The sequence below is a fragment of the Hipposideros armiger genome, unplaced genomic scaffold, assembly GCF_001890085.2.
Source record: "Hipposideros armiger isolate ML-2016 unplaced genomic scaffold, ASM189008v1 scaffold_249, whole genome shotgun sequence".
NCBI classification, from domain to species: Eukaryota; Metazoa; Chordata; class Mammalia; order Chiroptera; family Hipposideridae; genus Hipposideros; species Hipposideros armiger.
In genome coordinates this window covers 1,327,582-1,345,907 of record NW_017731599.1, presented here as the reverse complement: position 1 = coordinate 1,345,907, position 18,326 = coordinate 1,327,582, and the positions used below count along the sequence as shown (strand labels likewise).

The following is an 18,326-nucleotide window of genomic DNA, read 5'->3' as shown; positions in this document are numbered from 1 at the left end:
ATATCTAATTTGTTCCTAAGTTGGTTTAGTGGACATTTCAATATAATATTTAAGCCTCTGAACACATTGCTGAGCAGTGAAAGTGCATATCTGGAGGCATGTGGAGAAATGCGAGCACTGCGCCTGCTTGCCCACTACTGTGAAAACAAAGGGGTACAATTCTTGTCTTGGACAATAGGAAGCTATTTAAAATTCATACCATTAAAAGGTGTTTTAAATTAGCGTATTTTGGCCAAAAGGGTGTAGCGCTCTCTTATTTGCCTTTTAAAAATCAGAGTTGAAAACAGGTGAAAAGGACATTTCATTGAGGATTTTAATATCTTTTTTGTGTTCGTGGGTTACATTTTTGACTTCTCAAATCTGAGAGGAAAAAGAGCCTAATTACTATATTTTCTGCTCTGTGTTGGCTGGTATTTAATACCCAGCAATTTTTAAAATACGGAAGTTCTCTCATCCATATAAACAGCCTAAAGCTACTAGTGCTTGGGAGAATATGGGAGCCAAAGCAAATCAGTCAGGGAGAACAAGTACAAGGAACTTTTCAGGAAGTTTTTAAACTTATATTTAGGAGCTTATCAATATTTTGCAATATTTATGCCAGTGAAATGGTCTGCCTTTTGAATAGGAATAAAGTTAAGCAGCATGTTAGATATGCCCCAATACAAAAAAATAAATAAATAAAAATAGGAGGGCCAAGGGCACTTGTGTTTTTTCCTATCCTGCCTTTACAGCCACAAAGTGACCGGAAAAATCTTCCAGAAGTTCTGACTTGTATTTTCTAATGAGTTACTGCTGTCTCTGAGGTTGATACCAGAGGCACGGGGCTCAGGCAAAGTGAGAGCTGATCATGATATAGTTTGTACTGAAGCCAAATCAATGTGCTGCAGGCCCTAAAGAGACCCGGGAGAGGCTCCCTGTTAGCCTTAGAAATGAGAAACCTACTCCCAAGATTGTATACAAGAGGAGGAAGTGTGAAGACTCCCAGATATGCAGCTTCCCAGCTGGGTCATTTTAAATAACTCACTTAACTGAATAAGTATTATTTTCATTTTTACAAATAAGGAAACAAATACTTGCCCTGCTATCTTAAGGAGGGGTCCTTGGGACAGCAATATACTATTAATTGAAGTACTTCTGAACTGTAGATGTCTGTGTAAGAATGACATGCTAGAAACATGTTTGATACTTGGATAAAGAACCAGGATCCTAACCATATCTTTTAGGGTTCTGGCAGGAATGGGGTGATCGAGGAGTGTTTAACAAACTATTGACCAAGGTATGGCCAGATTAAGAGAGACCATCAAGGGCTAGTGAGCACCCCAAGCCTAGTGAAGGAGGTGCCAACATCATCCCTAGGCCTGTAGGAGCGAGGGAAGACTCAGCTATTGCACACGGGAGTGTCACTCTAGCAGTATCCTGATATAATAACCACCAAATGTCCAAACATGTGACTGAGGTATTTGGAGGTGGGTATAGAACCTCACCCTGCTCCATTCTCACACTTCCTGAGGGTGAGGTATGTTGGTTGAGTCTAACACAAAGCGAGAGAGTAAACAAGTTCATTAACTACCCTGGCAGTAACCCCGACCGAGTGTGGCTTGGGGTTAATTTTCACTGCCAGAAGCGGTAACCCCTATTTTGTATAATTATTTATTATATTACAATTTATGATTTTGTGTTTCAAACGTTATCATACCTGGGATGCCTACTAGACTCTTGTTTGGACAGATTTAAGTGAGTAATTCCTAAGAATTACAGACCTACAATATAAAACAACAAATTTCCATGCAAAACAGTGTACCGCTTTGGGTACAAAATTACTGACATAATCAGACCGCCAGGGAGGTTAAGGCAATCCATAGAAGTCACTCTCCTGGGCCACGGGTTGGTGTAGAATGCTGAGAAGTAGGTCTGGAGAACATTCAACACTCAAACTACCACCCAGATAAGCATTAAATACATTGTGGTTGGGAAGGAAAAGGGAAAGAGAAACATCATGGTTGGGTAACTATTGTGTGCTAAGAACTTTTCTTGCGTTATCTCTCATAATCTTAGAATACCCACTACAAGAGGCTGATTATTATCTCCACCTGACAGGGCATGGTATTGAGTCCCGATGGATTTAATCATTTGTTCATAGTCACAAAGCTAGTAAGTCTGTAAATAATATAAGAAACCAAACTTGCTTGACTTCAAGGTGAGGGAGCACTTATAAGGGGACTCAAGCTTGTCGATAGATGCCTGTCTTAGGTAGTGTCAAGCTGTTTATGTGAGTGGCGAGGGGCATAAATACTTCTGTAACAGGGGAACACACGGAGCTCTTTTCTACCATCCAAGCAACTATCTCCATCATGATGCCTCTCTCATATTTTTTTTTTAAAGATTTTTATTGGGGAATTGGGGGGATGGGAACAGTGCTGGGGAGTTGGGGGAAGGGGAACAGACAAGTTGCTGTCGTTTTGTTCTTCAGTCTAGTTGTGGAGGATGTTGCTTCACTGGCCCAAGTTGGCACCATCATTGCGCTCTTCTCTGGCGAGGCAGATCAGTCGCCGGCTTCTGGACGGCCGCTCACTGCGGCTGCTGGCCGCTCACGCTGGCTGCCGGCCACACACGGTAGCCCATGGCAATCCACTGCCACAGGGACTGCAGCCCACGCCGTCGCCGGCGACTCATGGCAGCCCAGCTCCAGGTTGAGCTGTTGTTCAGCATCTTAGCTGTGGAGGGCAGTGTCACTGGCCCTCATATGTGGGATCCGAACCGGGGCCCTCTGGCATCCCAAGCGAGTTCTTAACCATCGCGCCACTCGGCCGGCCCGCCTCTCTCATATTTTGATATAACTCATAGACACTATCCCAAGTATGCCGTTTTCAACGGAGCCTCAAAACTATTTTAATGTCCAAGTGTCTGAGAGACATCGCAGTTTTTTTTTTAATTTATACTCACACAACCTATAAAAATGGTGAGAATAATACATACCCATCTTCTCTGAGTCCGAGGACATTGTAAAGATTCTTCTACTGAACTAATCTGAGAGGACTCATGTGTAGGCCTCAGCTCATCAACCTTTTTGAAGAAAGTTGCTTCCTTCCTTGAGAAATTATACCAGTTTCCTCCGATTATTAGAAACTCCACATAAAATTCCCAAGTCTAGCGGATGGCTTTAGTTTATGATGACTTTAGAATGTGGTGGTACCTAAACTTTACAAGCACTCATGTAACTATCATGGGAGCAAAACAATTTTCTAATTCTTTCTAGTGGAATTGAGCTTGTAAGGAAGCTATACTGAGTTATGAAAATATATATATCCATTGTAGAGCAGCCATATTGGTTTTGTTGTTGTTGTAGCTAGCTATTTTTTGCTTATGTGTTTATTTTCCCCTCAACATTGCCTCACAGTGTTCCAAGTCTGAAAGATTGCTGTATTTCTATTTTTCTTTTCTCTGTTTTCACTTATTACCATCCATATAAGTATGATCTATTGAGTTATATAATGATATGATCAAATCCTGAAAGAAACTATTGTATTGAAAGATATTATTATGTTACCATCAGTGTTTTCAAATAAGTATGGTTATCCAATTGAGCACTCCCCGAATGGGAAGCTCTAATGTAAATGTCCTGTCAAGTTCTAATTCTAATAAAGTGCATAAGAACGCACAGCACTTCCCGGAGCCTGCTCCCTGCCTGGGTGGATTAGATTTCCCTGAGCACTCTTGCACCTCGCCTGCTATTCAGATGATTCAGAGACTTGAACTCCTCACAGACCTTTTACAGACAGATGATTTAATTAGAGCATATGAATCCAAAAAAATAAAAAACTGGATCACAACTTCAGAAGTGGCCAAAAGAGTGACTCATCCTCAATTTGAACATTTATGATGTCCCTGGGTTAGAAGAAAGGGGGGAATTATCTTTTATTTGGACAGTTTTCTTTCATTTGGGCCAGAGACAAAACACACATCAATTCAATAGGAATATACTAGGCTAGTCACAATAATCTTTATTGTTGGATTTTAGCAATATGGCGGGGGGCGGGAAATTTGGGTAGGGGTGGAGGGGTGGAGAGCATCTTAGAGTTAAGTAAAAATGAAGGACACAGGAAAATATAGTATCATTGTAAGATATATGATTATTCTTTGAAAAAATTGGAAATAACTAAAATATCCATTAATATGTGAATACCTAAGGTCCTCATAGTACATTGATAAATGAACAATTATGTACCTATAAGAAGTAATGAGTTGGATCTTTATGTGCTAGCAAGAAAAAAATCTCAAAGATATCCATTGCATGAATAAAGTCTCAGAACAATATCTATATCATGGTCACATGTGTGGTTAAATGTTTATGTGCATACATGCACATTTGTATACATTCACACATAATGGCCTTGGAATGATACACAATTATGAGCTGTATTTATAAATACAAGCATAAGGGCGAGGAGAGGGCTAAAGAGTTTCAAAAAGTTCAGAAATATCATGCAAATTTTGATGAGAAAATTAAATTGCTAGTAAAGCACCCAAAGAGGCAGATAGATAAAAGCCTGAAAATATATCAAAAGAAAAAAATATTAACATTGTAGCACTGATGATGTTATGTTATTCTGTATGATTCTATGTTTTACCCACTTTTTTCTATATCTTTCCATTTTTCTCAAATATTTATTACTTTCACAATAGGGAAGCTATAACTAAATAATAAAATATAAATGTAGTTAAACAACACTTTAGGATTTAGACACTTTTCTATATTAATTTTGATTGGTGTTTTATTCATCTGAGTTGATTCTAATACCATATTTCTTTCTTTCATCTCTCTAATGTATTTCTGAGCGTCAGAATAATTTATCTTTGACCTCAGAGCCTTCAAGCTATTTGTGTATTTACTCCTTTTGTAGGGGAACTGGGATCTGTGATAAATGGTAGGATTCTTTCACTTCCAGGGTTTTCCTGGGTAGATGAGACGGTGTTGTGATTTATTCTTTAATTTGGTAGGCAAGGGTATGCCATGCAGTTTACTTTCTAATATATACTTTTGCAAGTTTTTTTAAAAAATGCATTATAAAATATATATTTGCAAGTTATGCACTGCTGTTTATGACTGCAATCTTTCTCGGTGTTGGCATCACAAATGCACACCAGTTAAATGTCAAAAGAGAACAGAAAATTATTGGAGTGGGACCTTGTATGTACGTGCGTGTGTGTGACTGACACAGTTATTTTTGAATGAGCTGTCTGCCTGAAGGTCATTCTCCCATTCTTTCCCCCTCAGCAATTATAAAGACTGCCCTTCCCAACATGGACAGAGAAGCCAAGGAGGAGTACCTGGTCGTTATCCAAGCCAAAGACATGGGTGGACACTCCGGTGGCCTGTCTGGGACCACGACACTTACAGTGACCCTTACTGATGTTAATGACAATCCACCGAAATTTGCCCAGAGTAAGTGAATTTCCTGCAATGGATGAGAATCGAAGTATGATGTTTTCATTTGAATTTATATTCTGATTTTCAGCAACATCAAAAACAACAAAACAAACAAACAAACAAAAAAAAACTGATCACAATCACTGAGTACTTCTTATGTACAAGGCATAGCCATTCATATATGTATATGAAACAACCAACTCTCCTATCATTTTGGCACTAAATGTAGCCCCATTTTACAGATTCCAAAGAAGCTGATTAAAGGTCCAAATATCAAGCATATAGGAAGTAGTGGAGCTGAGAATTAGAGCCACATGTGTGACTACAAGATGTGTGCTTATTTCTCTGTCCCATGATACCTTTCATTAAGAAAACTTGAAAGCATGATTAAAATGTACCTCAGAGTTTGCTCAATCAATAGTCACACTTGTTGTATAAAAGAAACTAAATCTCTAGTGTCTGAGATGGAACAGGCAGATATGCAGTACACTTGCTACAAAATATACGCTCCTCCTTCCTGCACCTGGGGGGACACTGGTGATCACCGATTCTACTCATCCCTACTGCACTCATGCTCTGCCTCAGAAACCTCTCGACAGCCTTTGAGGCAGCCCCCATCAATGAATTGGGGAGATAATCATTGTTTGCCAACTACCTTGTACCCTCATAGAACCCTTTTCTACTGAGCATTTGTCAAAGTAATCTGACGTAGGTGATTTGGGAAGGACTTTCTGGCGTGGAGACTCTTGAATTGAGATATGAATGATGAGTAGGAATTAGCCAAAACAAGATGAAACCAGGGGAGTGGGGGATCGACATTGTACCCAGAGGAAATGGATGTCCAAAAGCCCTGTGGAAGAAGGGGGTATGGCCCTGGGTGAGAAGTAATAGGATTTCACTACAGCTGAAGCACAGAGGCTGGCGAGTTAGTTTAGGCAGGAGTTAGCCATGTTGTATTATTTATAGGCCATTTTAAGTACCATGATCTTCATCTTAATGTCACTGGGAAGCATTAGAAGATTTTTAGTTGTGACATGAGTGTTAATAGGATTTGTTTCCAAGGAACTCAGAGAAGATAAAATCGGGAATTCTGATGTCTTTGCATTTTAGCCAGTTAAGGGTGATTGTAACCGTTCATGGAGAAGGTGACGGAAGCCCTGGCAAGCAAGGGTGGTCATAGGGGAAGTGGAGAGAAGTGAGTAGGTGGGACAGATATGTAAGAGGTAAGGATAACAAAAAGCTAAAGATAGATTGCATTTTTAGTTGAGAAGGTGAATTATCTTATTTCTGACATGAGAAATTGGATGCATGCTGGTGCCATTTGCTGGGATAGAAAATACCCTAGGAGAGGCAGTTTTTTTAAGAGAAAGAGAAGAGAGGACAGAGAGAAAGAGAGGGAGAGAGGGAGAGAGATAGATGGACAGAGGTGGGGCTTGAAAATGACACATTTCAGGTATATTTGAGAATTTATCTTCAGATATTCCAAGGCAGTAAGGATAGAAAAGATGTATTTTCTTAAGAATTTTCACATCTGGCCATTCAAAAATCAGACAACAAAATTATTAATTATTTTATTGAATTATTGAAATGGAAAATACAACTTCTCCTATCCTTCCACCAACTCTCTCTTTTCTGAATTAAATTTATTGAAGCAACATTAGTTAATAAAATTGTATAGGTTTCAAGTGTACAATTCTATAATACATCATCTATATATTGCATTATTTGTTCACCACCCAGACTCGGTTCTCCTTCCATCACCATATATTTGACCCCCTTTACCTTCTTCTACCACCTCTCCTGACCCGTCCCCCTCCGGTAACCACTAAACTGTTGTCTGTGTCAGTCAATGAGTTTTTATTTCCTTTTCACTTGCCATCATAGTTAATGCTCTAATATGCCACCCTTCTCTCTCAGAAAAATGATTGTTTCAGTTCAGCGGTGGCAGATGAGTTTGAAAAGTGTTCCCTTTGTTAGGGTTAATAATTATTAACTATGATCACACTGATAGAGATGATGGGAGTGAGCACAATAGAAATGGATCAAGAAAAGTTCCATTTGCTTGGTTTCCCCTGGCTCTCTGATGCAGGACTGGCAGCAAGGTGAGGTCCCTTGCTGGCTTATTTACTTAATAAGCATACATGAAGGAACCATCTCAAACCTTACCTGGAATATGAAGTTGGAAGGAAGTGGAATCATTAAACCAATGATGAGAGAATTGAGAGACTTGTGTTCAACATGATAATTTTCAGTGCCTACCTGATGGCTAAACCCTTTGGAAAACATTTTTGTTCCCCAGTTCCATAATGTCATGATTCTAGGGGACATTTTTATTTCATCATTAAATAAAGGTACGTTAGTAGTAGAAGAAAGCCTTAGCCATCATCTGAACTAATCTTGTTATAGTGGGTAAAATCAGTCTTGATTTATCCAAGGGACTCAGTGATGGAGTTCAGACTAGAATTGGATAATGTTCTCCAGATTTAATTTTTTCATTTGGGTTTATAGTTCATTGAATATTTATTTTCCCCTTGTTTTTGTTGCAATGGGACTAAAACTCCCTGGTTGTCTGGGTTTGGATTCCCCAGAAATAGGCACTGAGGCAAGAATTTGATTATAAGTAGTTTATCTTGGAGATGTTCCCAAGAAATGCCAGTAGGGAAGTGAGGATGTGAGTGAGAGAAAGACAGAAAGCCAATAATGTGCATTATCAAGCCAGCTATGACTGTGGGTGACTGGAGCTTTCTCCCACTGGGGGCACTCTGGAACACTATAAATAAACAAAAGGAAAGAAATTGGCAGGAATGTTACCATACCAGCCAGGGGAGGAGCCTGGGATATTATATGCTTGCTAACTTGTGTGAGTGTTTGAGGGCTGCTTCTGTTGGTCATTAATTCTCTGGTAGTTCTGGCCTCACAAGCAGCGGGCAAAGTGGGTCTGGCGGCCACAGAGGACCCTTAGGCAGGAGCTGGCAGTGAGGTGGAGGGCACGTATGCACTGAGGTGGTAATGGCCTGGGGTTGTGGTTGGGGTTCCAACAGCTTCCCCTACACCAATGACAGTGAGGGACACGGAGACAACAACTAAAGTGATTTGAATAAAAATGAGACTAATGCCACTAATTAGACCTGTTTTCCCAACCCCACAGGCAAATGAACATAAACTGTAATTGTATTTTGCCTCTAGAGTAGTGAAGGTAGGATTTTTGGTCTTCTAAGCAATGAGGACTTTAGTAACAAGAGGAGTGTTTCATGTGTCTGAACAGCTTGCTGCAAGGCACAGCAGAAGTTTAGTAATTGGATTTTATCAAAAATGGTCTACAAGTCTGTAAATATAAAGGTAACTTCAAAAGTGACTTTCAGTGTGTTACACATTGCATCTTTCTGTGCTGAAATTAGCTTACTATTTTATGTTGGGTAACAATGAATATCCCCACGGGCAGCCAATGTGATTACAGTAAGCTGAAGCGAACAATCACATAGATTCACAGATATCCTGATATAACTCTGCCCCAAGTACGTACTTGGTAAACATATGGTGGAATAGGTTCCATATCTCAGAAGAGCCTCAAAGAAAGATCACTAGTGCTACTGGAAACTATTTGTCTCTGACTCATTTCGAAGACAGTACATTCCACAGTGAAAGGGATATTTTTTGTCTTTCCTATCACTCTATTGGTAGCATTTATAGGAGTTCCCAGAACAAAGGAAGTGCCCAATAAATCTTTGCTGAATGAATGAATGAATGAATGAATGAATGAAATCTGTGCAATGCTCAGTGCTTCTCCTCTTTTCTAAGGTCTGTATCACTTCTCAGTCCCAGAAGATGTGGTTCTTGGCACTGCGATAGGGAGGGTGAAGGCCAACGATCAGGACATCGGTGAAAATGCACAGTCATCGTATGACATCATCGATGGAGATGGAACAGCACTCTTTGAAATCACCTCTGATGCCCAGGCCCAGGATGGCATTATAAGACTAAGAAAGGTAAGCTAAGGGCGATTTTAGATCACATTCCAAATACCTCTTTGAAACTTGAGTGTTGAAGTTTGTGGGAATTGAGTGGACTTCCTGACATAATTGTTGAGCTGATAGAGGTTTAGCTTCTGTTGCTGAAAGAAGATAGGGTCCTTTGTGCACCTCGTAGCCCTTGGCCCCACTTGACATTGCAGCTAAAGCTCAGGAGAACAGTTACAACAGCAGGGCTAGCCTCCCAGCTCACTCATTCTTCTTCTCCATCTACACCAGAGTGCCTTTCCCTAACTAAGCTGCAGGAATTTGTAGGGAAGTCAACACGCCGAAGGCAACGCTCAAACAATGAGGGACTCAGATTGGTGGACAGCTCTTATTCTTTGAGAAACTTATTTTGAGGCATATGGTCTATGGTTCCTAAGAGGATTTCCAGTGGGAAAGAGTCTTCATTATTCACAGAGGTAGCAAGTTCAATGGTTTTTAATCCTTCTCTATAGTAACACTCCCCATTTCTACGCTCCTCCTTCCTGGGATATCTCCACAAAATACAGTGATGGTTCCTTAGTCTTTGTTGCAGGCTCTGCTTTCAGGGAAACTCAAAGACAGAAGGAGTCATCAGCTTCAGTTATCCTGGCTAGTTTTGGGCACTGGAATGACAGGGCCAACCCTGCTACCATTGGATACTCCCCCATGTACCCAAAGTCCAAGCATTATGTTAAATGACACTCATATTGGTCTTGCTCCTGGGTGTGAGGCTACCCCTGGAGAAAGAAACATCTTCATAAACAGTACAAATGATGTATGCAACCTGCAACGGCTTTTGCCAGCAACCTTTTTTCTTTTTTTTTTTTTTGTGGTAGATGTGAAAAATTCTGTACAACATTTTCCATATTTATTTCTCATCATGACATCATCAAAATGTATAGAACACAGTTTATTTTATGGTCAGAGGCATTTGCAAGGAAAAAGTACCCTTTTATCCTCATCAGAGTGTTTGTTTAATATTGTTCTTCATATCTTTGTCATGAAGTAGCACAAATTAAATTTTAAATAGATTTGCTTCTTCATGCATAAGGAGATAGATGGTGGAACACACTATTGGGAGCCAATAGTTTTTCTGTCTGTTTTGATCAGCTTATGCTGACATGACTCCAAGCTTACCTAACTCTTAATTCTCTCTGTCATATTGCATAGGGATCTGCTTTCTATGATCGTACTCTTAAAATACCCCATTGAAGACGTATTGGCAGGGGGAACCTGGAGTTGTCTGGATACACTTTCATATGCAAAATAAATGTTAAAATCAATTTTGAGAAAAAAATGGCTGCCTGTATTTCAGGTTTCTACTGAGCAACACGACCTTTATACCTGGCTTGAGTTTAGAATTAAGCATTACTAAGTATTTAAAAACTCATGTTTGAAATAAAATACAGTATAATTAGACTTGAGTCGATTATTGAATAACCCAAAGCCACATTTTCCTTGGCTAATGATTCCTAATGTCATTTTTATTGTTATTATTAACTGCTATCTGTTGTTACCATAAGGTGCTTTTATCAACTGAAGCAATTAGCCATTTGCTGTATTTTTATTCACTGTTATTCATAAACTTGGAAGCATATAATACACATCTTAGCATCAAGAAACACATGTAGTTTACTCTAGCAAACAATGGGTAGAGAGTCTTATTTTCACAATTCATGGGTCCTCTTTTTTGTCTGATAAAATCCTCAGGACACCAGGATGTTTGGGTGTTCATTGCTACTATGTTGAACTCAGAATTAAGCAGAACCTTATCTGTTATATTTACCAGATTTTGTGAAGAATTAGACATTGCAAAAGTGTTACAGTAGGGGTGACTGGCAAATGGTGAAAATGCTGGTGTTGAATGGTCTATTCATTGTGCATGTGTCTCGTAATTTCAGAACAGACAGGGAAGTGAGAATCTGCCTCGTGTCCTAGAAAATATTTCCAAGAATGTCAAGTCCGTTAGAATTGAATTAAAATCTAAGAACCAACAGAAAATTTTGAGATGAGAATATGTATTTAAGCTTATATAGAAGTTCTGAAAGAGTTTACTCATGCTAGCTTGTGTTCCAGCTTCTTATTTTTATTTTTAAATCTGTATGGCAGATTTAAAGTTCTGTGTCTTACAGGAAATTGCAGTGCCAACCGAAATTGTGTCTTTGAACCTTTACAGACGTACTTTCTTGAAATCTGAAGTATTCTGAGTTGCCGGGAATCGGACTCTAAGGGTTCTGGGGCAGATGGGTTTCTGGTTATTAAAGGGGGTTACATTCTTTTACCTAGCTGTGTATATCTAGGTCATTAACTACAGTCTCTGGGGCTTTTAAGGAATGAGGTATTAATATGTCAAAAATATTCTCAGTAGTGGTGCAATGAGGTAATTTGAAATTGCTTTTAGTGGTTGTGAGGCACAGCCAGACCTAGGTATCTATACGCAGTCTATACTACTCTCACTTTTCCTTCTTCTAAATATAAATACAAGTACATATATATCTGCATGCATATTTCTTTAGATGTCCACCTGCTTCATATCACAGGCTACCCTAAGAATTAATAACCCTCTTTTTAGCCACACGATCAGGAGAACAGCAGTGCTTTGGAAGTGAAATAAGAAAACACTCTTTGTGGAGATTGGTGCTAAATTATGCTTTATAATGTCTCCTTGGACTAAACAATGATTATTGCTAGTTCTTTACATTTCACACACTGTTACAGAAATGATAAAATATTCTTCCCAGATAGAGATTGTGTTTGATGCTGTCTTATCTCCTACTGACAGAGGCTCGATTAACTGGCTGATCGGTATGCAGGTCATGTTATCACTAGTAAAATTTTATTATGACTCTGAAGTGAAATTTTGATGGCACAATTCATGACTGTGAATATTTTGTGAATTCCAAGTGAAATGAGCAAAACAAAATACAACAATAGGAGATTAGATTCACTGAGCTTGTATAATAAACAGATATCAATAAATGCCTGTAAAATTTACAGGTCGAATCTGGGGGAATGGCGGCTCCCATTAAGGCTCACAAATGGGCTTAAATGCACATAACTATCATCCATCAGCATTAGACTCATTTGTTCTTGCTGCTGTGGTCGTTAGTGAGAAACATTCATCTTTGTCATTTCTTAACAGCCTCTGGACTTTGAGACCAAAAAGTCCTATACACTGAAGGTGGAGGCAGCCAACGTTCACACTGACCCACGTTTCAGCGGCAGGGGGCCTTTTAAAGACACGGCAACAGTCAAAATTGTGGTGGAGGACGCGGACGAGCCCCCTGTCTTCTCTTCCCCGACTTACCTCCTCGAAGTTCATGAAAATGCTGCTCTAAACTCCGTGATTGGGCAAGTGACTGCTCGTGATCCTGATGTCACTTCCAGTCCTATAAGGTATTTCTCTTTGAAAACGCATACTGGCTACATCAAATGACAAGCACATTAGTGCAAAATGCAATTATGTGTATATCCTGTGTAGCTGCCTTTGGGACTATGCTCATGTGACCCAAAAATCGGGGTCTACACGTACCTTGTGTATGTGTGTGTGCGTGTGTGCATGGGCCCGCCCACAGGCTCACGCACATCAACTAAGAGTGACATGCAGTGCCCAAAGTCAGGAACATCAAGATGAATAAAGCTGTTCCAGCTTTCAGAGAGCTCAAAGCAAACACAAAATTGCAGTGTTTTGCAGTGCGTTTGGATGGATCTTTCATATTATTTTGTTTTTGCTTGTTTGTGCATTTCTCTTTTTTTTTCTAGCATTATGAAAGTATGGCTGGTTTTTCTTCTTTCTCCTTTGACAGTTACAGTGAATTATATATAAGAATTTAAAGGCATGAGGCCACTGTGTCTCAACACATTAAGAGGCCCCTATCTTATTTCTGTTTGGTGTTTGGCTTTGAAATTATCTTCTTATCACTTCATGGGTATTTCTGGTAGGTCAGCATATCTGGATTGGTGCCTTTTAGACAAAATCTTTCTCTGCCATTTTGAAAATACCTTTTGTTTATATTTTTCCTGCTTAGAAATAATCTTTTATTAAATTTTTCTGTCTTTTTTTTTTAAGAAATGAGGCTCAATTCTATTTTTTTTCTGTTGAACTGCATATATCTTTGCCCTTTCATCAGTCACCCAAATGACAGTCCAGTGTTCAAGCTAAATAGCTTATTCCCCCCAGAAGAACACTGAAAATCTATAACTTGTACACTGGTCTCCAAGGGTGAATTGTTGGCTAATGATGTGTTTGAGTGTGGACTTCAAATATTGTCTTAGAAATGTTTGTTGAAAAAAAAAAAGAGAAAAAAAAACTTAATGGAGAACTAGTTTTAGAAAACTGTCCAGTTAATCTCTAAGTTAGATGTTAGCTCGTACCCAACTCATTCGCACGGGTCACAAGGATATAAGACTGATATCCTTGTAATTACTTTATTCAGGGAAACTCTAGACAAGTGAACTTTCTGGAGGTTTTGTTATTTACTTCTTTTTTATGTATTACATTCTCATTACTCACAAGGGTGCTGAAACAATGAGGCTGGAGTTGACCTTATCAGAATAGCCAGTGCCCCAAATAATCGGAGTTTGAGAAAAAAAAAAATACTTCTTTTCAGATCCAGAAAAGATATATATATTTTTAAAAAGGCAAGTCCCTTTTTTTTTAATTGGGGAATTGGGGAGATGGGAACAGTGCTGGGGAATTGGGGGAAGGGGAACAGACAAGTTGCTGTCGTTTTGTTCTTCAGTCTAGTTGTGGAGGATGTTGCTTCACTGGCCCAAGTTGGCACCATCATTGCGCTCTTCCCGGGTGAGGCAGATCAGTCGCCGGCTTCTGGATGGCTGCTCACTGTGGCTGCTGGCTGCTCACGCTGGCTGCCGGCCACACACGGTAGCCCATGGCAACCACCACAGGGGCTGCAGCCTATGCCATCGCCAGTGACCCACAGCAGCCCAGCTCCAGGTTGAGCTGTTGTTCAGCATCTTAGCTGTGGAGGGCAGTGTCACTGGCCCTCATATGTGGGATCTGAACCAGGGCCCTCTGGCATCCCAAGCCAGTTCTTAACCATCGTGCCACTTGGCCGGCCCAGAAAAGATATTTTTTAATACAAGCCATTTGAAATTCAAGATAATAAAGGGTATATCCCATAAGATACCAAAAAAAAAAAAAAAGCTAACATGTTTTCTTTAAAAGAGCCCAAACTCTTAGAAGGATTAAACTCCACCCACCTGGGGATTTGCGGAATGGTCAGTTGTCCATTGTTAGTTCCAAAGGAATTTGACAAGCTATAAACATACAGAATGCCCTGCATTTGGCTAAGAAAATCATATCTCTCAAAGGACCAAGTGTCAAATACAAGAGCAGGAAGTATCCCGAAAAATAAATGTACATGAGCATTCATTTTCTGACTGAATAGCGAAGTCATGAAATGGCTTCATATTGAAATCCCGATGTAAATAAGGGCAATGCTATTGGTCGAATGAGTGAATCTGCCCCATTGTCATGTTCCTCCATTTCCTTTGAAGGAACACAAAAGGAGGAATTGCCCCTTGGTGTACATCTCCAAGCATAAGAGACAGAATGTGAAGAAAGTAAGCAAAATTAGTCCAACTAAGAGACCCAACCAGTCATGGGACCAATGGGAGCACTTAATTTGCTAAGATGTCTACTCTCATCAGCAAGGAACACAGAGCTGGACTCAGGAGGCACGCCGAGCCAACGGTCCTTAGAGGGAGTGAAGGGTTCACATAGCAGGGCAATCACATTTGAACTCCTAACGTGAAATCCGCAGTGCCAGCAGGAACGGAGTTTCTGTGCAGGCACATGTTCTTCATCAGCTAACAATGAGACTTGAGGAACTTTTCACACCATAGTGACAGTAACCGCAAAGTGGCAGAAGTGGGGGGAAAATCCAGGTTCATAATCCCCACAGGTTTACCACGTTTTGTAATCTGTCCATTTACTGATGTCTAAAGGGAGAATCACTGATAATAATTCCAGTTCACAGAGAATCAAGTGATTATCGCTGTAGTTGATTGTTATTATTATTGCTATCGTTACTTTTATTATTGTCTCTAGTGTAAAGCTGCTTAGTAACAACTGCCTAACTTGAGAGCATTTTGTTTCCAGGCAGACTAAAGGGGATTTGGGGCTGTGTTACCAGGAAGACATGAACAGACAAAGTACCAAGTGATGACACGGACATACCTATACTTCTGATAGATGTCAGGCTGGTGCTAGTCCCTTGATATCTGTGGTCCCCCCAGAGAAGGGGTGAATACTGTTTCAAATCATTTACAACAGAGCTTCAATGTATTATTCACAAGGTGAATCCCACACAGTTCTGATTGGAGGTGGATTGACTCCATGGGATATGAATGTAAGAATCACCAACTGCATTTTTCAGCATCTGTTTTGCATTTTTGTAGTTGTCTCTCCCTCCTCCCAATTGGGTTGTAGAGAGAAGCTTTTTTTCTCTATCTACATACAATTGGTTGATTTGAGTAGAAAATTAAATTTCCTGACTAGCCAGAGCAGTGCATAGTTCCTTATGAGTCTAGCAGACAGATTTAGAGCCATTTAACCTTTTTAAACAGAACTAGAGGACATGGATATTCAGGGAATTAGTGAGTAACAAATAGCAAACCATTATTGTCTCTTTAGGACTGTTGTATTTTATATGCTGAAAAGAATGTATCCATCTTTTAGGGGAATGTTTAGTTGGCCATCCAGCAAGAAATAGGCATTTATTGTGTCATCTGCCATGTTAAATCACGCAGTCATTTATTGGTTGGTCAATTTACCATAAGAGTCAACGTATTTTTAGAGCACATTGTCAAGCAGGAAACATTATGTATTTTAAAATTTTTATACCTAAACTTATACCTATATCTGTATTGTTTTATCTGGATCTATGTCTATGTCTGTATACCCCCTTCCAGGGGAAAATAGACAATAACATAGAGGTCTCCCTTCCAGGGACACTAATTAAGCATTTGCTACTTTCTTCAACACTATATGTTTTTTAGTAATTTAGAATAAAGGCATGCAAATTATTTAAAAGATGACACATTTTGAATTTACACAAACAGGTTCAAATCCCATCACTGCTGCTTGTCAGTCAGGCAGCTGGTCTCAGGAATTCTCTGAGATTCAGTTTCCTCATCTGTATTTTAGGGATAATATTATCTTCCTCACAGGGACACTGAAATAATTAAATTATTAAATAAAATGTATGGTAGCAATTAGCATTACCATTTAAAAACCCATATCAGTTTCATATCTTAAAGGCAAATTAAAAACCTAGTGCTTATTTTAGCAGAGATTCTGGTACCAAAATTTGCCAAAAGTGTACAGAATTATCTGGGTTTTTTTGTTGTTTTTCTTTAACAGTTTCAGGATAAATAGTATAATCTCATTTAATCCAATTTGCCCCTGCTGCTGCTGTGAATATTGTCATTACTGAGTGCTTAATATGTGGCTGGGTGGTACTGAGTATACTCATTTAATTCCCTAACACTTCTATGACGTAATATGTATATTCATTCGCCTCATTTAACAGATGAACAAACTGAGACTAAAAAGACTAATGTGCCCAGTATCACACAAATAGTCAAGAGTGCAGCTCTGGTATATCCCTGGGTTTTTCTGACAATACGGTGCTGTTCTTTGGTCCCTATGTCACAACCCCTTTCTTTCCCTGTGATCTCTGTGATGCCAACTGTGTCTCTACATGTTAGGACAACTTAGCAGGACCAATTTCAATTGAAATAATAAATGATTGATTCTCCAAATGACCTCATTCAATCCAGGATGCATACCGAGAAAGAAGGAAAATGGAAGTCCTGTGGAATTAACCAGAGTGTGGGTGGGTGGGGTATTCCTTGTTCATCAGTCTAGTCCCTTTGTATGAGTTTGTCATTATTGGCTGTGAACCAAATTATGATTAAGGAGGTAAAGGGAGAAACGATGTTATCATTATTCGATGAATCAGATGTAAGTTTCTATTATGTATTATTTCACTTGATTCTCACGTAAGACATCGTGATATGATTCCAGTTCTATGGAGAAGGAAGCCGAGGCTCTGAAAGGATGAGTTTCCTGTGCATGGTGCTATAGCAGGGGGCGTGGGACCAGGGTTTAAAGCCAGATTTTTTCTCATCGTTGACCACTATGTCTGTGCAAGCCTTGCTCAGTTCTGGCATCTTGCATGAGGTATAGGATGATCACTGCTAAACGTTCACTGAGCCTCTACTTGGTGACAGACACTCTGAAATGATGTTATACGCAGCCAACAGTTTGTATTCAAGGTCAAAACTCCTAGCACAGACTAGATATTCACTATAAGTCCATGCTTTCACATAAACTTGTTGTGGTTCCCCTTTTTCCTCTCGGCATACTTATTTCACATGTGTATCTGGTGTCGCCATGGCGTTGGGATGGCATGTGATTGCCTTGTGGATTGTTGCTTCCTGTTTCTTCCAGGGCATTCTCCTTGAGTAAGACTGCATGAGCTGCTTCAATTAAAAGTGGGAATGACGGCCATTCAGCAGGCAGAGTAGGTTGACACATGATCATGGTGGCCACATGTTCTTTGTCCTGACTCCTCTCTTGAACATTAAGTGCCCACTCAACCCAAGAGCATTGCTTTTCTTTGTTTTTTTCCTCCCTTACTTGTATTCTGGCATTTTTATAATTCACCTCAGTTACCAGGCTTGCAGTTAATGAGCTCTTTTCCTGAAAACACTCCTTAAAGTTATGATACCCAATGCTGCCAAAGCAGAAATATCTCGTACTGTAGAGAACCTGGCATTAAATTGGAGGGCAGACTGTGTATTGATTGACTCTCTCCTCAATTTTGCAATAACTGCCATTTTTGGTAAGGACCTAGTCTTTTTTGTTTGTTTTA

The 18,326-nt window shown here is 39.6% G+C and overlaps 1 protein-coding gene across 1 annotated transcript in view; it reads left to right on the top strand.

Moving 5' to 3' along the window:
* Positions 1-18,326, top strand: part of CDH8 (cadherin 8) — a gene marked incomplete at its 5' end in the record, with an annotated part of 226,665 nt that overhangs the window by 77,000 nt on the left and 131,339 nt on the right. Inside the window, 3 exons of the mRNA XM_019655891.1 lie at positions 5,276-5,443; positions 9,227-9,414; positions 12,566-12,837. Of these exons, the coding sequence (XP_019511436.1) occupies positions 5,276-5,443; positions 9,227-9,414; positions 12,566-12,837 (628 nt within the window). The remainder of the gene's footprint in view (positions 1-5,275; positions 5,444-9,226; positions 9,415-12,565; positions 12,838-18,326) is intronic.